At 35.0% G+C, this 25,598-nt stretch overlaps 1 protein-coding gene and 1 long non-coding RNA gene across 3 annotated transcripts in view; one reads left to right on the top strand and one right to left on the bottom strand.

Moving 5' to 3' along the window:
- The first annotated feature begins 11,367 nt into the window (after positions 1-11,367).
- On the top strand, positions 11,368-12,348 carry LOC140533106 (olfactory receptor 2A1/2A42-like). Its single transcript, XM_072652468.1, has one exon. It carries the CDS (start codon positions 11,368-11,370, stop codon positions 12,346-12,348), a length of 981 nt encoding a protein of 326 aa, XP_072508569.1.
- Positions 12,349-12,840: 492 nt separating this feature from the next.
- The window catches only part of LOC140533110 (uncharacterized), a 123,842-nt gene continuing 111,084 nt past the window's right edge, over positions 12,841-25,598 (bottom strand). Inside the window, exons 2-3 of one of the 2 annotated variants that reach the window (XR_011976804.1) lie at positions 15,827-15,923; positions 12,841-15,063 (exon numbers count right to left, since the gene is read on the bottom strand). This is a non-coding gene — a long non-coding RNA (uncharacterized lncRNA). The remainder of the gene's footprint in view (positions 15,064-15,826; positions 15,924-25,598) is intronic. The other variant, XR_011976803.1, reaches the window with a different exon arrangement.

The raw sequence follows: 25,598 nt of genomic DNA, 5'->3' as shown, positions 1-25,598 counted from the left end.
CCACAATTTGCTATCTCTTCTATTATCTTCCCTCTCCTATCCCTTTCCCCCTTGCCTTCCTGCAGGGTAAAATAGATTTCCATACCCAATTGAGTGTGTGTTATTCCCTCCTTAAGCCAAATCCCATAAGAATAAGGTTCACTTATTCCCTTTCATCTCCCACCTCTTTCCCTCCATTGTATAAGTTCTTTCTTGCCTATTTTATGTGAGATGATTTGCTTCATTCTACCTCTCCTTTTCTCTTATTCCTGGTACATTCCACTCAACAATAAATTTCATTTTTTAGATCTTTTCCCTTCTTATTCAGCTCACCCTGTGCCCTATGGCTCTCTCTCTCTCAGTCTCTCTCTCTCTCTCTCTCTGTATATATACATATATATATATAATATATGTATACATTCATACATACACCTATATACATATACATACACATATATAACATACACATACATACCCGTATACGCCTATATATGTCTGTGTATATATGTATCTATATACATGTATATACAGAGCTACATATATATGAATATATGTACATATACATATGCATATGCACACACATGCACATATATATTTATATGTAATATTCTTGAGAGTTTAAAAACTAAATTACATAAAATATAATTTATATTATTATATTGTATATTATTATATATTATATTATATTATTTATATTATATATTACATAAAATATATTATATTAATATATATTTTTAAATAAATTTTTAAAAATTTATTCATTTATTTATGGTTTTTTGCATTCACTTCCATAAGATTTTGAGTTCCAAGTTTTCTCTCCCTCTCTCTCCTCCCTCTGCTCTAAGAAGGCATGCAATCTGATATAGGTTCTACATATGTATTTATTTTAAATATGAATGAAATATATTTCCACATTAGTCATATTGTAAAGAAGAATTAGAACCAATGGGAGGAACAACAAGAAAGGAGAGAGAGAGAGAGAGCACAAACAGTGTGCTTTGATGTGCATTCAGATTCCATAGTTCTTTCTCTGAATGTGGATGGCATTTTCCTTTTAGAGTACTCTTAGATCATTGCATTGGTGAGAAGAGCTAAGTCTATGAAAGTAAGTCATCACACAATGTGGCTGTTACTGTTGTACAATGTTCTCCTGGTTCTTCTCACTTCACACTGCATCAGTTTATGTAAGTCCAGGTTTTTCTTAAGTCTGCCTGCTGATCACTTCTTATGGAATAATAGGATTCCATTATATTAATATACTACAACTTGTTCAGCCATTCCCTAATTGATGGACATCCCCTCAATTTCCAATTATTTGCCACCACAAGAGGAGCTGCTATTAATATTTTTGTACATGTGGGTCCTTTTCCCATTTTTATGAACTCTTGGGGATATAGGCCTAGTAGTGGTATTGCTGGGTTATGCTCAATTTTACAGTCATTTGGGCCCAGTTCCAAATTGCTGTCCAGAATGGTTGGATCAGTTGACAACACTGTCAGCAATGCATCAGTGTTCCAATTTTCCCACATCTCCAAAATTTATCATTTTCTTTTTTGTCATGTTAACCAATATGATAAGTGTGATGTGGCACCTCAGAGTTATTTTGATGTGCATTTTTCTAAACAAGACTAATTCAGAGCATTTTTCATATGACTATAGATATCTTTGTTTTCTTCCTCTGAAAACTGCCTGTTCATATCTTTTGACCATTAATCAATTTGGGAATATAGGTGATTTTTTCAATCATAACTTTTAGGTAGACCAATAATTTTTAAATTATCTCTCCTGGTTCTATTTTCTAGGTCAGTTGTTTTGCCAATGAGGTATTTCACAGCTTTTTTTCTATTATTGCATTCTTTTGATTTTGTTTTTGTGTGATATCTCATATAGTCATTAGCTTCCACTTCCTCAATTCTAACCTTTAAATAATTACTTTGTTCAGTGAGATTTTGTACCTCTTTTCTCATTTGACTAATTCTACTTTTTAAAGCATTCTTTTCATCAGTGGATTTTTGTATATCTTTTTCCATTTGGCCAATTTTGCTTTTCAACGCATTCTTCTCTTCATTGAATTTCTTTGCCTCTTTTAGCATTTAGCCTATTCTGGTTTTAATGTATTATTTTCTTCAGTATTTTTGTGTCTCCTTTACCAAGCTGTTGACTCTTTTCCTCATGATTTTCTTGCATCACTCTCGTTTCTTATCCCATTTTTTCCTCTACCTCTCCTATTTGATGTTTAAAATATTTTTGAACTCATCTATGACCTGAAACCAAATAATATTTTTCTTGAAGGCTTTGGATGCAGAAATTTGGGTTTTGTTGTCTTCCTCTGAGTGTGTTTTGATCTTCCTTGTCACTCTAGTAACTTTCTATGGTCAGAAATATTTTCTGTTGTTTGCTCATTTTTCAGTCACTTTCTTAACTTTTGGTTTTTGAGTGACCACAAACACTTTTTTCAACCCTGAAAGTGTGACTAGAGTCCTTGCTCCCCTGTAGTCACAAGCTCAGCTGCGCTAATGTTCCTCCTCACAGTGGGACTAAGACACAGATCTAACTACAAGCAGTGAAACAAAGTACTGCCTCTGGTGCTAGCAAAAGGACTTCTATAAATCTGCTTCTGACCCATTTGTCTGATTCTCCTATCCTCTGTGGGCTAAGAGATTTCAAAACTCCCATTGCTGAACTGATTCAGTCACCATGAGTTCTGCTTCTGTTTGGCATGGCCCAATCTGAGCTGCCTTGGCCTACAGTGAACTGAGCTCTCTCAACATACCTTTCCTGACAACTTTCTAAGTTGTCTTGAACTGGAAAATTATTTCACTACATCTTTTTATGTCTTCTGCCACTCTAGAATTTATTCAGAATCAATTTTTATAGGCATTTGGAGGAGTTTGGGGGAGAGCTCAAGTGAGTCCAAGCCTTTCCTCCACCATCTTGATTCCACTTCCAAGTGCCTAAATTTCTGCTTCCATTTCCATACATTTTTCTGCCCCAAACTCCTTCCATTCCTAGAAATAAATATCTCTACAGGCTCTTCTCTCATCCCTTCATCATTACGTAATTAATAAAATATTAAAATGCATTTCCAATGGAGTTGACCTTTGACCTAGTCTTGGTTCTTATTATTCCCTTTTTGTAAATTTTTTTTACCAGAGCATTTATTTTTCTCTCATTTGAAATTTCCACATATTTCTCGATCATATTCTTTCAACATCATTTTGTCTGATTAATTTCCTATGAATAAAGATCCATCTAAATAAGGTCAAATTTTTAGATACAAAATTTCCTACTGTATTTATTGTCTGCTTTTGATGTGACTTACAGGAGTTTCAATATTGTTACATTCATGAAACGGTTGTTGATTTTAATTCACCATTATATTCTTCTTTGCATTATTTTAGTCAATAAGATTTGTCATAGAGGATTTTTACTTACTTTTACATTTTTTATTGCTTCTTCTTCCCCTGGAACTTTTCTCTTTCTGTTATGTGAATCCAATCTCTTTTGAGATTCTTAGATTATCTACCTTCTCTCCATCCTTTTAATTTTGGAGTGTCTCTATTTTTATTTCAGATAATATTTGTGACCTATGTCCTTATATAATGCTCTTTAGTTACCTCTTATCTTGTACTGAATATCCCCTATGTATTCAGTTGTCACTCTGATGCCAAAGGTTCAAAAAATCTTTATTGATATATTTGGATTTTACATTGGCTTTAAATTCCTTCCAATTTCACACCACCATCTCTTAAAACAAAGGATAAAATAGGTGTCCAAGAAAAAAATACTGTTACTTTTATGGAACTCTGTGATTTAGTATCAAATCTTCAGTAACAACTGTATTAGCTTGTCATTAATCTAATATCCAAACCATTTCTGGTTGAGAGAAAGGACATTCCAAACCAATAGTTCCCTCATGATTTTGACCTGAACTTTTACCCCAATTTGAGATGACATTTACAGAAATCTTGAATGAAAAATATTTTTTTGTCAATAAATTTAAATCTTTTCTTTTTCTCCAATTACATCTATAATAATTTTTAAAACATATTAAAGTTTTTTTTTAATTTTGAGCTTGAAATTCTAATTAATCCTCCTTTCCTTCCATTCATCAGTAGCAGCAAGAACTGGATCATGGGCTGTCCGGTTGTCACACAAGTTGTTGGACAAGAACATAGGTCTTAATGTGATATCTGCTTAGTAGTCATGAGATTGAAAAATATTACCATTGTGAAAGATACTGAGAGAGGGCATAGAATTGACAGGACATGGCCTAAGAGAATACATGAAGAAGAACCCAGGTCTTTTTATCTAATGGGGATACAATTCCTCCTGAACAGATATCACTAAGATGGGTACCACCTTTTTAATAGATACAAAGTCAGAGGCCAGGGAAAGAAGCTTGATGGACTGCAAGAACTTATGTTGCTCACAATTAGTTCACACTGCTTGTTGTCATGCACTGATTCTTTGTTGCCTAATGGGCTGACTGATTTATTAATTGGATTTTTTTCAAAATGTATTAATTTACTTGTTTTCAGTTTTCGACAATCACTTTCATAAATTCCAAATTTTCTCTTCTTCCCTCCCTCCTCTGTCCTCAAGACAGCATACATTCTTATATGGGCTCCATTCATGCATTCTTATTAAACACATTTTCACACTGGTCATGTTGCATACAATTAAAATGAATGGGAGAAACCACGAGAAAAACAAAACACAAAATGTAACAAAGGAGAAAATAGTTCCTTCATTCTGAATTCTGACTCCATAGTTCTTTCTCTGGATGTGGATGACATTTTGCATCATGACTCCTTTGGAAATGTTTTAGTTCCTTACATTGCTGTGAAGGGCTAAGTCTATCAAAATAAGTCCTCACACAATGTGGTTGTTACTATGTGTAATGTACTCCTGGTTCTGCTCACTTCACTCAGCATCAGTTCATGTAAGTTTTTCCAGGTTTTTCTAAAGTCTGCCTGTTCGCCAATTCATATAGCACAATAGTATTCCATTACATTGATATACCACAACTTGTTTAGTCGTTCCCCAGTTGATAGGCATCTCCTCTATTTCCATTTCTTGGCCACCACAATTAATTGGATTTATTAATTGGATTCATAAAAAACAAAATTTATCTAGAGTTGAAGGGTGGTATAGCAGAGAGAACATTGGATCTAATCAAGAGACCTGGGTTCAAGTTTCAGATCTGCTATTTATTGCCAACATAACCTCAGGCAAGATTTTTTTTTCAACTTTTTCGTCCTTACTTTTTTCATCTTTGAAATAAAAGGAACTGACCAAATCTCTTGTTCCTTTCAGAACTAAATCCAAGAATTCTATGTTATAAAATACATAGAAAATATTGAAATACATTCTAAACAACTACAAAGCACCCAGGACATTGTAAGATTTGTACCCCAGGAAGATTTCATAGTCTATTCCCTATGATTCTAGACAAGAGGAGACAGGAACAGTCGCTATTAGAGATGGACCCAGGCTTTTGAGAGTTCTAATCCTGCCCTGAGAATCACAACTCAGAGAGTTTCTAAACTACAGAAATGGGAATGTTTCTAATGGGAAACCTACTATTTGTGTCCCAAGTGAAAATCAAGCCACAGAATCTAATAAGCCCCATTGGGATGTATAGTTCTTTAGACTCCCCATCCTAGTTGCAGAATTACTTGAATCACATAGGAGTGTTGCTATTGCTACTGATAACAAATGAGCTAACCCTTCTTTCAACTAACACTTAGTTCTAAGGGAATAGTGGTACAAAGTAAAAAAAAAATTATAGGTGTTCATGGACACATAACTAGGCCAAACATTTTCAGATAATAAATTTGTAACATCATTCTTCCTCCTTCCTGGAATTTTGGCCTCCAGGGTCTCATTAAAGACAGTCTCAAATTTTCCTCACACAGAATTACTTCTTTGCTTCTCTGGTAGGAGGAGGCCAGTGTTTGGGATGTTTCATGATCTTCCACCTGAACTGAATTCTGAGGAATCCAAGTCAGAGTTAATCAAAGAGGAAAATCTTTGCTGCTGGAGGACACAGTGATATCTTCCTACAGCTGAACTAGAAGTCATAGAGAGTGGTTCTGAATCTCATCTTGAGAATCCTAGGGAGAGTCAAAGCTTTAATCCCATCTCAAAGACCATCTCTCTCCAACTTGCTCCAGGTTCCTCTATAGCCTCCACATGAACATACCCAAGTGGCCTTCTAGAACTTAGTTATGAATTATGAGCAAAAATTTGATAGCATCTAGTTCTATAAAGACTATGCCTTTTATTCTCACACTTCTTTATATCCTGTGGAAAGGGCAGTTTTTGCTTATTAATGACCTTAGGTAGGAAGATAGCACAAGTAAAATTTGTTATAAAGATTATACATACCACATGTGGGCAAGGGCCTCTGGTATGTCTATTACTTTATGGATTGTTATTTTAACAGGTGAGAAAGGTCTTATCAAAATTCAACAAATTATGATTCCAAGAGATGTAGTCAGAGAGATTTACTTGCAAAAGACCATTGGAGAATAAGAAATCCATGATTTCTTTGTGAAATACTGAGCAAGAGGTGTTGTTTTATGGGAAAAGTCCTATTGTTCAAAGTTGATATATAGTGATCAATTCCTTAATTAATCAATAAGCTTTTAACTACCTACTAGGTTCAAGATAATCTGCTAATTACTGGGGATTCACATACACTATATTTAACAATCCCTCCTCTCAAGGAGCTTATAGTCTATGTAAGTTAATGAAAAATTACAAAAGTTTGTTATTTTTTTATGTCTTATCCACTCTGTTGAAGTGTATTTAATATCTGTCTATATGTGTATATGTGTGTGCATTTATATATATATGTATGTATATACATACATGTATACATAATCTATGTATATGTATGTTACCAAGAGGTTGCCAGGTATAGTGGATAGAGAGATAGCCTTAGAGTCAATGAGACTCAGCTATAAACCCCCACCTCTGACACTTACTGGTTCTATGACCGTGACAAAGTCACTTAAATTGACAGGGGTCCTAAGTTCTCTCTCGAAGATAGTATGTTGCAGAACAGACAATGATCTCTATAAGTAGAAGGAGTTATTTCATGAGGACTTTCCTACATCAATAAATAATAATTCTATAAAATATATACATGTACAAATACATATGTACATAAACTTTTGGGATAGCTTATATGTGCAAAAAACAAACACAGCCATATTTATGGTCTTATATACTCACACATATAGGTATGTATATATGTGTATATATTTATGCATATATTGACACACAAATGTGTGTCTATATATATACATATGTGTGTATATATGTGTATGTGTGTGTGTATGTGTGTTTCCTCAGATTTCATTGCTGGAGGGAGTTCTTGCTTAAGAAACTCTAACATATAGATAAAAACTGTCCCTAGAGAGTTCCCAGGGCAGTCAGGCAGTTTTGTTTTTTTTAATATTGTAAGAATGTGTGTGTGTGTGTGTGTTATTCTTATTTTCAAAATTCATGCAAATATCACTCCTTGAGAATTTCAGGAGGACTGTTTTCCCACTTTTGTTTTTTTCTGTTGTATTTTCTTGTTTCAGTACTTCCTCTGTGGACACAGAAACACTATATGTCAGATGTGGAGACTTGTGGCTGGGTTGCATAGACTCTTAGGCCAGCTCTCTATCCCCTAAATTGGCTGGCTCTTGGGCTTCAATTGATATCCATGAAAGGAGATTGATTTTCTTCTCACTAGGATGTGTGGATGGGGTCCTATATAAAAGTGAAGGAAACTATAAGCTATCTTTTCATTCACTGATATAGCACCAGATCTATGGGATTCTTTGTGATCTATGGAACTTGTTCTTTACCCCAACTTCACATTTTTACCAGAAATCCAAAGTGAATTTCAGGGGGACAGTAAGATTCTTTGTTGCCTAATTTTAGATCTCTGAATCTTTGAGATGGAAGAGGACTGAGAGTTATGCTCATTCAATCCTCCACCTAATGGGAGAATTTCTTCTTCCACATCTCTTCCCAACAGTCATCGGTCTCCATTGGAATACTTTGGGTGAGTCCTACTTGAACTTTCAAATTGGTAGAAATTTCTACCTATTGGTCTTAGCTTTGGCTTTCTACAGCAACACAATTCAGTGAACTCCATTCCTTCATGACAGCCCATCAGTGACATAGGAAAATTTTGGAGAAGGAGCTAAACTAAGATCGTGACTTTAAAAATGGTCAGGGAAAATTTGTCCTTTTTTTTCCTATGAGAATGAAGGAAATTAGTAAGTTGGAGAGGTGTGAAGAAGCAGATAGGGATTTCATGTGTTCTAAACTGAGTATAATATTTGAGGAATGGAACCTTCTATCTCACTGACATTTCTACTCAAGCTCCCAAATCCAGAATCCATCAGCAATTTTGCACTTGGTTTCCCCAATGCCTTTAATATATTTTAATACTTATTTCAGTTGGCTTTGATTTCTTCATCTCTCACAAAGTAAAGTATGCTTTAGGGCAAGTGATGAGTTAGTGATAAAAGGTGAGACAGTAGGGAGAGTTAAAAATACCATATCCTATATATATTGAATGCTGGGAACATTAGAAATGAAATTGGACTTATTGCCTACAAGAATAGTAACACGGCTATTGTTATAGAACTCTTTTTGTCTTTTGAAGCTCTGACACAAAACAGAATGTCAAGTGTTGATGGTTGTTCCTAATCCCTGGACATTGCTTTATTAGCTCTCAGCAGTCCTCCCACTTGCCATTCCATTCATTCACATTGTTGCCCTGTTTTTCATTCAACCCACTACATGGGAAATTCTCAGTTTCAATATTAATAAATGACAATTTCTATTACTATCTGTATAGTAAAAGTAAATACGAACTGTGATGAGAGACAATTTTGAAAATTTTCTTCCTCTTCTCTAGATTTCCATTCTTAATGCTTCTTTCATGAAATTGTAATAGTAGTGACAGGATATGATTGTAAGTTATTTTATATTATAAGATTATTTTTAAAAATGGAAAAGTATTATCTTTTACTATAATTGAATTGTAGAATGGAGATGGTGGATGACTTTGTCATATCTATGGAATAGTAAATGTCCAATATTATTATAGTCAAGAAACAGTGTGAAAGTATATTATTGCATTTAATTTTAAAACTTTCCCTGCTGATATTTATAATGAATTTTTACATTTTCCTCCCTATTTAATATTGGTATAATTATGACACGAAATTAAATGAGTATAAAAATATTAAATCTGATATTTTTTGAAGTCTGTAAGTTATTTAGGCAAACCTATGCTGAAGTTATCTAAGACTTCTTGTGGACTTCCTCAAAAATTATGTTGTCTGTTACTTTTCATTGGAAAGCTGTTATATGGTTCACAATAATTTGCCAGATGTCAAAATCCAAGACCTTAGAGAAAAGCATTATTATAATTTTTTGATTCTTTGATATAATTAGCATTGTTATAGATGACAATGTCCCTCTCAGTATAGGGTCTTTTAAGAGTTTCTCTGACCAAAATTACAGTGTCCTTTAATCCACCTAGTAATGAGCTTCTTCACACTCAACTGTGATGGTTCATGAATGACAAGTATAGAGTCCATTATCAAGTCCTATGCTCAAAGTCTTTCCTACTTGATGAAATCAGCCACATAGCTCCTGTGATTGGCTGGCACAGTTTTTTTAATCCAGCATTTTCTCCATGACATGAAGAAACATTATAGCAGAACAGTTATCACAATACTTTATTGAAATGTTCAGTTTTTTAATTGAATCCATTTTAACTTTGGCACCTTATTTAAATTCCAAGAATGAGTTCTTGATTCCATTTTCTATGTGAATTTAAATTTCTAAATCTTCAGTAGTTTCAGAATTTTTTTCTGGATATGTGCCACTTACTAAAAGCATTGAAACCTGATCAGCTTTCATGTAACGAATCCTAGTGAAACTCTTTGTTTATTAATAAACAGAAACAAGCAATAGGTAATGTACGGTGTCTTTTGTCTAGTCAGCTACATGGCATTGTGGACAGTGTTGGGCTTGGAGTCCATATGTCCTCAGGTTGAATCCTTACACAGACACTTACTAGTTACGTGATCCTGATTAACGTTCACTGCCTTTTTCAGTCTCAGTTTCTGTATCTACAAAATAGGGGTAATATAGCCTACCTTCCTGTAGTGTTGTAAGGATCAAATGATATGACATATGTAAAACACTTTGCAAATCTTAAAGCTTTCTGTATAAATATTAATTATTATTTTACTATTACTATCCTACCAAAACACTTACCAAACAAAAATTTGTTTATCTTTGATTGTTCACTGAGGACAGCTAATGTGATAGAATATAAATGTTACTTTAGTTCAGATACATTAAAAATACTTTCCTCCCAGACATAACTCCTTCTACTGTCACTAAAGGAAAATTCATTGCTTTGGTGTCAATTATTCTTCATAAATCACATAGGCTATATTTGGTGCAGGTCTAGATGTTTCATCATTTTTTCTGAAGCAATGATGAAAATTACAGAGTTCTTAATTATATTTCCATTGACATCCTTCTTCGCAGGGTGGAAGTATCTGACATTGGTTCTCTTATAGTGTTCGATGACTAGATAACAGTAATTGTTCTATCAATAATATCTGACAATTGCACACATTTAGTGTCTCAAATTTCACATTTTTAATTATATTAGCAAAGCAAGAACTTAATTGAAAGGTTAGGAAAAATATACTTAGAGGTAATTTGTTGGCTATCTCTCAATAAGAAAAAAGTAATATGACCCTTCATCATCAAAGCAAACTAGGTTTTGAAGAATTTCAACTCATTAATATACATAGTAACAGAATCATCCATTCACAGCTAACCTTTGGCTCACAGGACAGGATGAATGGTAATTTATTTTTGAGTGAGGTGTCAGGTGAAGATCTCCTAAGACTTAGTGGGTGGAAGTAATAATACATCCTCACTTCTTTCTGCCTCTCATTTAGGGAAACCACAACAATTGGAATAATTTCCTTTTCTAAGATAGTGTAACATTCTTTCTTTCCATCACTAGAGATGTAACCTCTTCATATACTTTAACATCTTACATAGTACTTCTGTATTCTTTTGTAGCTGCATACATATATAGTTTCCTATTTTTCCAGCCCATTTTTAAAGTTTAGCTTTGGGAAAGGCAACAGTTGTGTAGTAGATCAAAACAGTCTATAAATTTCTTATAACACAACAAGTTAAAGGATGATTAGAAGTGCTTCTTACTGGTTTCAGAAGCATTCCTCTCTCTGCCCACTTCTCCAACATTACAAAAGAAGAATTAATAAAGAACAGTAAATGTTTATTTCATGGGTTTGAGTGTAAGTGAATTAAACTATGCATTTTAATATCTTTCTCCAGTGTCTTTGTTTTCATCATAATATTATGGAGACCAACCAGACCACAGTGACAGATTTCATTCTGCTGGGATTTCTTGTTAGCCCTAAGATGCACCTGGTTCTCTTTGGACTCTTCTTCCTATTCTACACCTTCACTCTGCTGGGAAATGGAGTCATCCTGGGGCTGATTTATCTTGACTCCCGACTCCACACTCCCATGTATTTCTTCCTTTCACAACTGGCTATTGTTGACATTTCTTATGCCTCAAGCACAGTCCCCCAAATGTTGGCAAATCTCCTGGAACTAGCCAAGCCCATCTCCTTTCCAGGTTGCATAATGCAAACTGACCTCTTTTTGATGTTTGCCCTTGTAGAATGCCATCTACTGCTAATGATGGGCTATGACCGGTATGTGGCAATCTGTCATCCTCTCAGCTATCCTCTCATTATGCGCTGGAAAGTGTGTATTGCACTTGCTATCACATCCTGGGCAATTGGATTCTTTCTGGCCTTAGTCCATGTGCTTCTGCTCCTTAGGCTGCCCTTCTGTGGACCTCGGGAAATCAACCATTTCTTCTGTGAAATCATATCAGTCCTGAAACTTGCCTGTGCAGATATATGGCTTAACAAAATGGTCATCTTTGCTGCCTGTGTATTTATCTTAGTTGGACCCCTCTGCTTAATCCTAGTCTCCTACATCCATATCATTGGTACTATTTTGAGAATTCAGTCAAAGGAAGGGAGGAAGAAAGCCTTCTCCACATGCTCCTCCCACCTCTGTGTGGTTGGGCTTTTCTTTGGCAGTGCCACCATTGCTTACATGGCCCCTAACTCAAGGAACTCTGAGGAGCAACAGAAAATTCTTTTCTTATTTTACAGCTTCTTTAATCCTACCTTAAATCCTTTAATCTATAGCCTGAGAAATGCAGATGTAAAGGGGGCCCTAAAGAGAGTGCTTAGGAGGGACAGGCCAGTCTGAGAGATTGTGTGGAGCTTTATTTATGGTGGAAAGAATAGGAAAAGGGTCTATGGGCTCTGCAACAATTTAGGGAATAATTGGAATGGGATTAAATCACCTTTTTTTTTTAAACTCCAGATCCTCATATTCCCTTTTTCTACTGGTGTCCCCTATTAGAATGATTTCATATGTGGGACTTTACTGTCCTCATCTTACCATTCTTTCCATGGCATGGATTTATCTATCCTATGCTCCCATTGAAACTCACTTGTTTTAAGTCCCTTCCTTCAGACCTTAGACATTAGTACAAGCAGTTAACAAATAAAATGCATTAAAGACTATTTTTTTATTCTTTTAAAATTGTTAAATTTTGATCTTATATCAGTTGTATACCTCCCTCTTCCCTGCCCAGGCAGCCATCACTTGTTACAAAGTATAAAAAAATTTCAGGAAAAATTAACCAAAATATCAATTGTGACTTCATATTCATTGTTACATACTAATAATCACTTCTTTTTCAAATTTATTTTATTTTTAATTTATGGAATAAAACAAACATTTCATAACATAGAACAATTTTTAAAAAGATGATTGTACATGACACAGTAAATCTACTATGCACAACTTACTTTTCCTTTCAAATATACAAAAAATTTATCATATTAATTTTCTTTTTCCCCTTTTCCTCTTCTCTGTGCCCTGTCCTAGAGATACCTACCATTAGACATAAATACATATACATATACATATATATATGCATATGTATACCTGTAAAATAATTCTATACAAACTTCAATTCTTCAGTTCTTTCCACTGATGTATATTTCACATTTATTCACATACTCTTTGTATGAATTTGGGTTTTTATATTATACAAAATAATTTATTCACTCAAAGTCATTATTAAAACAATATTGCTATTTATATATACAATGTTCTCTTGGTTCTGCCCATTTCACTCTTCATTGTTTTGTGCAAGCCTTTCCATGTTTTTCTAAAATCATTGAGCTCATCATTTCTTATAGTATTCCATCAAAATGATATGCCATGACTTGTTCAGCCATTCCCCAACTGATAGGTGTCCCTGCAGCTTCCAGCTCTTTGCCACCACAAGGAAAGCTGCTGTAAACATTTTAGAATATATAGCTTCTTTTCCTTTTTCCTTAATCATCTTTGTCAAAGGGCATGATTTGTTTAAAAACTCTTTGGGCATAATTCCATAACGCTCTCCAAAAGGGTTGGAATTTTTCACAATCCCAGCAACAATGAATTACTATCCCAATTTTTCCACATTTTTTAAATAATCAAAAATTCAAAGCTTATTGGGAGTATACTTTTTTCATCTCTTCCAAAGTCAAATTTAGTTATTATAAATGCAGCATCTAGTTGTATTTATGCTATTTTTGATTTCAGTTTTTCATCATTATGGTATATATTTTTATTCTTGATTCTGTTTACTTTTCATCACTTTGATTCTGTATCTTCCCATTCATAGGTTTATTCTTCATTTTCATTATTTATTGTGGTGGAATAATATTATGTTAAATTTGTGTGAAACAGTTTGACTAAACATAGCTCAATCATTTTCCCCCAGTAATTTGAAATTTCAAAAAATGCTGCTACAAATGTATTGATCAATATAGGATTTTTCTATTTATCCTTTTTTTCTTTTGGATATATACCAAGCATTGGGATGTCTAATGAAAAGGCGTGGACATAGTAGTTATTTTTAGCATAATTCTCAATTCATCATTTCACTAACAGTGTGTCAATAGGGTTAGCCCTTCTTAACCCCTGCAATATTGACTATTACCCTCCCCCCTTTTTAGGTATGCTTATACATTTTCTTGTCCTAAAGTTAGATACCAGAGTTTTTTCAATTTCCATCTTTTCTCATTAGTAATTCAGCAAGTCTTTTATATGATTAATAGCTTATAATCTGTTGAGAATGCTTTATTCATATTTGACCATTAAGAAATAGCTCTTGGTCTTACATGTTGATGTTAGTTCTTTATATATTTTGGATATCAGACTTTTTCAGATAAATTTGCTGCAAAGGTAAGCTGCCTCTCATTTACTATTTCCCTCCATATCCTAACTTCAATTATGTTCATGAAGCACTTTTAATTTCACTGAAATAACCTATTTCATCTTGTATCCTTTGATTGATTAAGAACTCTTCTAGTTGTGAAATGATCCAACCATTCTAGAGAGAAGTTTGGAACTATGCCCAAACTCTGTATACTCTTTGATCCAGAAATATCACTGCTAGGTCTGTATCCCAAAGAGATCATTAAAAAGAGAAAAGGTTCTGTATGCACAAAAAATATTTATAGCAACCTTTTTCTGTAGTGGCAAAATAGTGATGCCCATCAATTAGGGAATGACTGAACAATCTGTGACACAAGAATATGATGAAATACTATTGTGCAATAAGAAATGATGAACAGGCATATTTCAGGGTAAAAAAACTCAAAAGACTTGTATGAATGGATGTGAAGTGAAATGAATAGAACCAGGAAAACATTGTACATGGTATACAACAATATGTGATGATCAGTTATTCTTAACAACACAGTGATCCAAGACAAATACAAAGAACTAATGAGGGAAAATGTTGTCCACATCCAGATACAGTACTTATGGACTCTGAATGCTGATGGAAGTGCACTTTTTTTCACTTGTGTTATTCTTTTTCACGACTTTTTTCTTTTTGGTCTGTTTCTTCTTTCACACCTGTGATTAATATGGAAATATATTTTATATGATAGTACATGCATAACAAATCAAATTGCCTACCATTATAGGAAGAGGAGAGGAGGGGGGAGGGAGAAGGGGAGAAAATTTTGGAACTCAGATTATGTAAAAATGAATGCTAAAAATTGTCTTGACATCTAATTGGGAAAAATACTATTAAAAAGAGGGAGGAAAGAACTCTTCTATTCATAGATATAAAAGGAGCTTGATTTACTTCTCTCCTAATGTTACTACACTGTGAACTTCAATATTCAAGTCATTACACATCACGGTTTGACCTTTTAATGACATATGTTGAAAGATAATGTTCAAAACATAATTTCTTTCTTGCTTTTCAGCTTTCCCAGCATTGCTGTCAACATAAGTATTTTTACTGTACTCTTGGGAAAAGGCAGCAAGAGTTAGTTACCCATTTTTTAAAATGGACAATATTCAGCATTAATGAAATTCAATATACAACACTAAAATCACACTGCAGAACTGTGTAATCTTTTCATTGATCTCAGAACAATGAGTACCTTTCTCAAAATGAAGGGAAAGGGAAGGGGAAAGGGAGAGGGAGGAAGAGAGAGCTAGAGAGGCAGAGAGACAGAGAGACAGAGACAGAAACAGAGTCACAATGGAATCAGGTAGCAGGTGTTGATACCATGCCATGGTCAGTGTCCCTTAGAAATACATGAAGACCTACAGCTGCTGTGAATCTTGTGACTGGCAAGGCAGAAACATCTCATTTTTTCCTTACCTTTATTATGTTAGCCTTAGTAAGTACTTCTCCTTTATTCTTCTTTATGAGCCACAGGTACGACTTCTTAAGTGACATTCGTATCCACACAGAAGACCTAGGATGGAGCCAATATGTTAAAGACAGTTTATGAAAGCTTTTGCATTCAGTTCCATGTAATTAAGGCTATACGTCCACAACATAACAGATGTCCAGATCTATAGATGAGACAGCTGGTGATGCAAAGGGAAGAGGGGTGACTCTGAAGTCCAGTGGACCTGAGTTCAAATTCAGCCTTTGATATTTATTAGCTGTGTCCTTGTTTATCTTGTTTGTCTCAGTTTCCTCATCTGTAAAATGAGCTAGAGAAGGAAATGGGAAACCACTCAGGAATATTTGCCAAGAAAATCCCAATGTGTTAGACATGACCAATGAACAAAGCAATGATAAGAAAATAGATGTTGAAGAAAGAAACATGAGAGAACAAAATACCCTAAAGAGTGAAAGCAATAAATAATGTCTTATTTTAATATTTAAATAATCCTTCATCTCCTAGAGAAAATTTTGCATGGAAAGATGCCATGATGGTTATAGGAAAAAGCTGCCTGGGTTGTTCATTCTAACTAAAAGATGTCTAGTCAGCATATAGCCATAATAGTTCTAGAGTAATAGATTGAGTGGAGTTATACCTTGTATAGCCCACTAAAATCTTGCACTCTGAGTAAATCAATTGACTGGATTTTTTTCTATATGACTATATCTATGAGTCAATACTCTAAGGTAATACCAAGTCTCAGATATTTGTTTACCTTGATCACCACATTCATATGTATATGACATATGTGTATCTATTAATAAAGTCACATAAGAGAATGGTATCCTAAGAAATGATGGACAGACTTTCAGGGTGACTCTGAGGATGAGACATCACTTACCAGTTGTAAAGGGATTTTCTGAGCCAGATAATAGACCTAAAGTTAATGATTCTGATGGAAAGTTAAAAACCATGGTGAAATGGCAAGTTTGGTCTCTAATGACAATTTCCATTCAGGTATTTGGGGATGGGCAAATCTAGAGGGAGATAATTTTCTGACTTCTGCTTCCTCTATGGAGACTCATAGTATACAGAGACAATTAAGAATGTTTAAGGATACTGATAAATAGCCTGAACCATATTTAATCTCAGGTTTGGAAATGCAGGCCTATAGGTCAATTAATACAATAATCCTAGATTCTCAAAGAAATCAAATATGAATTCAAACATGTCAGAAAATTTCAGAATGGCAAGACCTATCTTGCCGGTGATCAAATTAATTTTTGATATTACTGAAGTAGGAGAAAAACATACATATATTTCCAAACAAAAACAATATATTTTCTACATATTATGTGTGATTTGCAAATAATTTCATTGGCTAGTGTAGCTTGGTTTATGTGTCACTATTAGTCCACAGTTTCTTTTTACTGCTTTTTTTGTTATTTATTCTTCTGTATTCATAGTATGTACATGATGTTGTGATGTGTGATTGTTAACTGTGCTTTATGTAAGACGTTTTATTATTCTTTTGTTAATTTACTTATATATGGAGGGTTTACCTATACCAACACTATGTGTACATGACATATCCTGCATGTGCTTTCTAATCACTGAAGTGGGGTTTTGCTACTGTTTCTTAATGAATTTCTTATAGATGATGAATGGAACAATGATGATTGCCAGCAATGATGGGATAATTACCATAGATATTGAATTTTGGAACTTATAGTAATACTTTCAATGTATACTTAAGTAACCCTGAGAAGTTCTGCTGGAGTTGCAAAATGTCTTGCTGATGGGAGAAATGTAATATGGGAGAATTTGTCTCTCCCTATTGTCTCACAGAAATATTCTGGACCTGAGGAAATTATCCACAGTGAGACATCCTGGTATAACAAATTTTTAGGTTTTAGACTTAGAAAAAAAATTCTCCTTCCCCCTTTTAGATTGTAATGATTATTTTGTGATAGATGTAGGAAGTGCACAATAGAACACAGGGATATTTCTCTTTTTCCTCTTCTGATTGGAATTTCCATAGAAGAGATGGCAGTGATGAGATTGAGGCACAGGTAATAGTAGTTAATAAATATGACCAATATACTGAATATCTTGGGCCAGTGTGAGGAGTATGAAGATATATAAGCCCACAAGTATGACCACTTGGAACTATTTGAGATCCTGTAAGTATTATCAATCCATGATGTGTAGAATGAATAACTCTCCCCAAATCCTTCTCTTTTTCTGAGCTGAGAATGTGCAGCAAAATTGAAATATTCACATACTCAACAAAGTCTTAGGAGGGATTGGAAATGGAGAGTCTATCTATCATTCTTTCTTTCTGTTGATAGATACCTACATTTAAGCTCCAATGGGCTGGTCACATTGTTTGATATGCAAAACGTATGCTTGCCAAAAAGACTATTTTATGAAGAACTCACATGGGGCAAGTGTTCACATGGTGGTCAGAAAAAGATATACAAGGGCACTCTCAAGGTCTCTCTTAAGAACTTTGGAATTGATTGTGTGACATGGGAGATACTGGCATTGGACTGCTCAGCATGGCATGCTCATATCAGAGAAGGTGCTGTGCTTTATGAGCAAAACGGAATTGGAGTAGCTCAAAGGAAATGCAGAAGGCACAAATTTAGAGCATCCACCCCAAATGTTCTCAGGGACAATTTATGCCAGACCTGTCGTAGAGCATTCCCAGCTTGTATTGGTCTGACAAGCCACAGTTGGACACACTGAAACTTGACCCTAGCGTAGTGATGTCATTTTGATCCTCTTTGAGAATGAAGTACAGAAATCAAACAACAAATATCTAAGCATATAGGTGTGCATATATATGCATATCTATCTATATATATCTACTTATATTTAAATATTTTTAAATTAGTAGATCAATAGAACTTCTTGAGGGTAGGCAATGTTTTTTCTTTGTATCTCCAGTGCTTAATATAGTGTAAACTACCTTAATTAAGCCTAGTTAATTTAAGAATAAGCAGTATATGTTACCTAGCATCTAGTAAGGGCTTAATATATTTTTTGTTGTTGATTGATTAAAGACAATGATTTAATTTCTACTCCTGCTTCCATAATATTTTCAAATTTTTATTTCCCTAACTTCTTCATTTCCCTAGAGAAAAGTATCAATAAACTTTAATTTTCTCTGGTTCCATCATTTATGTTGATAAAATTATACTCTCCTTCCACTGATTTGTCTTGTGATATGTTTTTGCTGCGTATTATTGAACTTTTCCTTTTTGTTTGTCACCGAGTAGTTCTTTTCTCACATTTAAATTTTTCACAGATCTCTCCATGGCATTATTTCAAGGAATTTTGTCTGATTTTGTTTAATGAATAAATGATTTTATCTTGAGTCTTTCTTTACGTGTATCACTTTCACCATTATTTGCCTAGTAATATTTGTTATGTACTTTTAATTTAATTAATTTATTTTTAATTTATCTTAGAAGATGACAATTTTGTTCTTAACCTAAAGCTGTTGCTGAGACTAATTCATTATCTGTTCTTTGGATTAGTATATAGTATCTATTTATCCTTAAATATTTTTTGTATGTTTGCTTTTTTTAATGCTTCTTCTTTTCCTTGACCTTTCTTTTTCTTTTTATGACTCTATTCTCTTTTGAGATTCTTTGATTGCACACCTTCTTTCCCCACCCTTTGTAATTTGAATTAATTCTATTTTTGTTATTTCAGAGAATTTTAGTATCAGGGTCCTTATGTGACCTCTCATTCCATCACCTTGTCAAAAGTCCATCTTCCTTTCTGCACAGTATCTGTGTAATCTTTCATGTCACACTAGTTCTAAATTATTTTTTAATTTTTGATTGATTTTTTTGCTTTTATGCAATAAGGTCTTTTCCCAATAAATCCTTCCTGCCCAGAGTAGAGTCATCACTTATAATATAAAGTTACAAAAAGAGAAAAAAAGTTACCATAAACTAGAATTAAACAAAGTCTGACATTAGCAGTGTTCCATGTCCATATTTCTCAATTCAACAAAAAGGAAAAAATGTATTCTCATATCTCATTTTTGAGGCCAACCTCAATCAATATAATTTAACAATGTTCAGTTTTTATTTTTGCTATCGTACCTTTCAATTGTATAGTTGTAGTCAGTATGTATATTATTTTCTTGGTTCTGCTTAATTTACTTTGTATAAGCTCATATCAGCCCATTTCTATTTTCTTCATATTGATCATTTCTTCATGTGCTATTCCATTGTATTCATGTTTTGTACATAATTTGTGTAGCCATTTATCAATTAATGGGTATCTATCTGCTTTATCTAAATTCTTTCTCATTATAAAAAGGAGTATGGGTATTTCTTATTATTGAATAACAACTCTCAAAGCTACAAATATATTTTGTTCATTACTAGTTGAGTGTTTGCACAGGAATTCAAATAAAAACATATAGGGATTCAAGAGTTATATGTGGGTTGAGATAGCCACAGATGTGTCCATTTTGACCTAGAGCCATACACTCCAGTCAGAATTTGTAATTGACTCTGGCTGTCACAGTTGACATGGTTGTTGTTATTGTTGTGTTTCTCCTTCATTCTCTAAAAAGACTACGACAACATGATGATGGCATCACTTGCAATTGAGTTAGGAAGGGTTGTGCAAGGTCACCAACCTCACTGTCTTCTCCTGAGTCATCTGGGTTCAGTGGTCTGATATTCATCAGGAAGACTGGAAAAGGCCCATGATGCAATGTGAGACCCTGGCCCTTTCAGGCTAAGGTCTTATCACATTCTCCTTTAAGTGAGATACACCCATTCAATGAATAGAATTCTTTAAGCAATTACTCAAGAGATGGCCCCTTTAATAAAAAAAAATCATACTGGGAGAGGGAGACCCTCATGATTCCTGGGTAAAACAGAAACAGTTACTATTTAGTAATTACATTCACTCTGCGCTAGGTGGGTTGGGACTTGTCCAGTCTATGGGCTCCAGAGCGAATTGAGTTTAAGGCTTGGTCTTAGAGAAAGAAATGTAGCCAGTAAACCCAAAGGAAAAAAGGCAGCTTTTGGTCATGGAGTGTACCTTCCCCTGGGTAGAACACCAGAGGAATAGACAGGAGAAGAGATGAGAAGAAAGCAGAGGGAGAAAAGGGGAAAGGAGGGGAGGGGAGAGGAAGAGAGCCGAGGGAAGGGGTGAGGAAGTAAGGGAAGGGAAGGGAAGGCAAGGGGAGGGAAGGGGAAGGGAGAACAGGAGAGGGGAGGAAAAGAGAGGAGATGCTACTCAACCAAAGGTTGTATTTGTCCTTTGTTCTCAAAGATGACCATGACATCAAGATGATGCCATGACTTGCGGGTGACTTTGGTTTGAGTGAGGGAGGGCTGTGCAAGGTCATCAACCTCACTTTCTTCTCCTGAGCCATATTCCACAGTTGAGGTATTCTGGCAAGCAAAGTGTGATAGACAGGCAGCAGCCTCATATTTGGTTCTGCTGAACCTGTTATGTTTTGTGAGGTACCACTTCCTTTTGGATGTATTTAATTCAGATCTATGTAAATCAACATTAGGGAAAGGGGTCATACTCTCTACTCTCTGATTTCATCAAGTCTCATATATTTTCTGTTCAGATGACTCCCTAATTTATTTAGCTAGCCTTCACCTAAGTTTTAGCTACATGATTACAAATGTTCCAGTGAAATCTTCATTTGGATGCCCCAGTCATTTCAAACTCAATAAAGTCAAAACAATTTATTGTTTCCTCCTCAACTTGCTTCTCCTCCTAACTTCCTTTTCCTCTCTAAGGAACTACTACTTTCCAGGCACCCAAGTTCCTAACCTAGAACTCATACTCCACTCTTGATTCTCATTTATCCCTGGTATCTAAACAATTGTCCAGTTTTGTTTATTCTGCTTTCTTGTTCTCTTTTAAGCCTTTCCCCATCTCTTAATACACAACCACTATATTCCAGGCACTCATCACCTGATGCTTGGACTATTGCATTAGCCTTCTAATTAATCCCCCTACTTCCAACCTCTATCCCCTAGAACTCATTTTCCATACATCTACCAATTGATATTCCTTGGGAACAGATATTACTCTGTCATTCCCCTGATCAAGAAGTTTAGTGGTTCCCCAATGCCTTTAGGATAAAATACAAACTCTCTTCTTTGTAGTTTAAAATGCTTTATAATCTGACTCCAATCTCCATGTCTAAGAGTTTAACACTCTTCTAATCCTGCATTCCATATTTTGGCCAAATTGGCCTACTAGCTATTACCTATACGAGACATTCATTCTCCCACCTCCTTGCCTTTGCACAGACTGTCCCCTGTGTCTGGAATTTTCTCCCTCCTCTCCTTTCTCCTCTGTTTGTTGTAACTCCTAGGCTTTTCTTAAATGCCACCTCCTTCAAGACTTTCTTAATTTTCTCAGTTATTGGTACTCCTCCACCAGACTTTGTGGGTTTTGTTCATATATTCCATATTTAGTTGCCTGTGAACATGTTATAGCACCCTAGTAGAATATAAACTCCTTGAGGCTAGGGACCATCTGACATATTTTTATTCCCAGCACCTAGCACAGTTTGCATCATATTTTATGTACAGAATAAGAGACAGGTAGTAGACATGATGGATGAATGGAGTCAGAAGACCTGAGTTCAAATTCTGCCTAAGATATTACTAACTGTGTGACTCTGGGCAAGTCATTTAACATCTTTCATCCTCATTTGTCTCATTTATAAAACAGTGATAATAATAGCAATTACCTCATAGAATTGTTGTGAAGATTAAACAATACAGTATTTGTAAAGTGTTTTGCCACTATTAACATACTATATTAATGCTATCTAGATAAGTGATTAAAGAAGAGATACAACACTGCCACGCTCCTGCTCAGTAAACTCTAAAGTACCACCTCTAGAATCAAATGAAAACTGTTAGGCTTTTAAAGATATTAACAATCTGGCCCCTTTTATCTTTTTTCAGTCTTTTAATACATTACTCTCCAACAGTCATGCTGTGGTCCAGTCATACAAGCCTAATTTCCGTTTTCTTGTTGTTTTCCCACACATGCTTACCCATCTCTCATCTCAATGCCTTTTCATTGACTGTCTTATATCCATGGAACACTCTTCTTCCCAACCTCTCACTCTTGGAAACCTTGGTTTCATTTGAGATTCAGCTCAAGTGCTATCTCCTGCATCAGATCTTTCCCAGCCTACCTGGCTGCTGGTACCTTCTGCTCTGATGCTATAATTATGTATTTATCCTATATGTACCATTACACCTATAGGTTGAACCTTCCATTAAAAAATATAAACTCTTTGAACTTTCATTTTTTTCCTCACATTCCCTCTCCTGGCAAATAATCAGTACAAATAAATGTTTGATTAATTTTTATGAGTGTTCATAGCAAGCATTTCTTCCTTGAAAATTGCCTCTTTATATCCTTAGAGCACTTGGCTATTGATGGTAATGACATTCTAGAAATAGATTGTCAAATACATATGCATGCAGGAGGTGCCAGCCAGGATGGTAATGGGTTTTGAAATGATGCCACATAAAGAATTTAGGGAAGGAAAGAATTATCCAAAAGTTATTCCTCTCACTATGAAAATTAAAGGGTGTAACAGAGAAGCAGAGGGGCTTTCTGGGGAAATGTATACTTTCTTTTATGACCTAGACACCAAGGGGCAGGATGATGGAGAGTGAAGAAGGGAAAAAACCACCTAAAGACTGGTTGCTGCTCCTATGAAGATCCAATTGAGGGAAGAAAGTCTTCATTTAAGAAGAGCCTTGGAAGAGGAAGCTTTGAAATTGGGAGCAGCTGAGATGTGACCAAAGGTAGGGCCAACTTATCTATAAATAAGGCAGGAACTGAGAAAAATATTGAAAAATAGGATTGAACTTTTCCCACACAATAGGTTTAACGCCTCCCTGATTTATGTCAATGAGCATCTTCGGCAAATGGATTATACCAAATTAATACCAAACAAAGCAGTCGTACCAAATTAAATTCATACTCTTTCAAAAAGGAAAATCTAGGGAATTCAAATCTCTCATTCTCATGAATTTGTTGGCTTACTGATTATTTACTTAATTATATGTATCTAATTTACAAAATAACCCTTCCCCATGGGTATGTGTGGGTTTAGCAAAAGAGTTGTTTTTATCTCAAAGATGCATTGTTTTTTAATTCAAACTGAAACATCTCCAGTTCTTAGTTTTCCTGAACTATGTCTTCTGGGGACACCACTTACATTCCTCACCTACCACTCCAGTGTTGAGATGACAGGATTTGGGAGATGCTGATATTCTAGAGTTCCATTCCTTTTGGAAAGGACTTTATTCAGTACCAACTTCAAAAAATGGAAATTTTCCAAAGGGAAATCTTCCTAAGTGATCTGTGTCCCAATGAAATCCTCTAAGAGATAGAATCTAACAAGCTCCATTGGGACACTAGAGCTATGTTTTATGAATTCTGCAGTCCCATTTTTGTTTGCATGAAGTTATTTACTTGTAATAGATTACAGATTGAAATTTTTTGTTTCTATTGCAAATTCAGCGTAGTAAGGGGCCCAGGTCACAGTAATGACAGAAAGAATGAGTATCAGAAATTAGTGGCAAGCATCAATAGTCTACTGAATCTCTTTTCCCCAGATTATAATGAATTCACTTATGTGATTCTAAAGTTGGAACAATCTCTCAGTCCCAAAATATCAGGGGAATTTAATTGTTATTGTCTTGAAAGATTGTGACTTGGTTTTGTTGAAGTTTCCAGCATTTGTCCTGTGAGTTTTCATCATGGCTGTTTCCTATTCCCCTGAAATCATCCTTCTGGGATTCTAAGAGACTGAAACATATAAACCTTGGTTCCTTTGCAGTGAGGAAGTAGTTAGATAAGAGGTTCCATAGACCCTCCAATTTTTCTTAATCTTCAGCATTATCTAGGGATAGATTTGGGTTGAACTGTGTAAAGAATAAAACCTTTACTTCTCTGTATTTCAGTGAATAAGTCCCTGGTCCCTGTCTTGGTCCTTATATGCCTGGGAAGTAAGGGCTCCTAAAACTGAAATTCTCTCCCAGTACCTGTTGATGGGAGCTGAATCTTCAGACTCAGTTTATATTTATTTTTCCTACTTCTCTGAGACGTGTATATCTAACAAACTAGAAAAGAATGGGACTAACATCACTGTAAGTATAAATGTTTCATTCACTAGGAGGTGGCTTGTAGGTTTATTGGGTGACCCAGGTTGGTATAAGTCACCAGTCCTAGGATGGAGACCGACAAACTACTTCTGATCAGCCCCATTCTCAGACTCTGATTCTGGGTTCTGAGAAGTTGGGCTAGGGTTATTGGTTCTTCCCAGGACGTATTCTCATGACCATGCTATGTCAATGGTGGTGATGATATCTCAGAACTTTCTGAGTCAGTGATGAAACAAAGAGGGGTCAAATTGCTGCATGGCCAGGAGTGGCTTCGAATAGCAGGGCAATAGGATGCAATCAACCCAAATTAAGAGCCATAAGAGAAACCCCTATAGAGGCTAGTCTGCCCTAATCTTTTCAGTTCCCCTTGGTCCAAGTATATCTAAGAAGTGAAATCTTTGAACAGTTACAAGACCACTGAAGTCTTCTGTTATTCTTCTCTGCTAAGAGATGAAAAGACCACTCCATGAAGAAAGACAGTATCAGGTGATAGCTGTGGAAGACAGTCTTTGATTCTTTTTGTCCCTGTCAAATTGCTAAGTTCTGAGGTGTGAAGAAA

This window comes from Notamacropus eugenii, chromosome 3 (genome assembly GCF_028372415.1).
Source record: "Notamacropus eugenii isolate mMacEug1 chromosome 3, mMacEug1.pri_v2, whole genome shotgun sequence".
Taxonomy (NCBI): Eukaryota; Metazoa; Chordata; class Mammalia; order Diprotodontia; family Macropodidae; genus Notamacropus; species Notamacropus eugenii.
The sequence above is the reverse complement of the archived record's forward strand: the minus strand, read 5'-3'. Positions and strand labels throughout refer to the sequence as shown.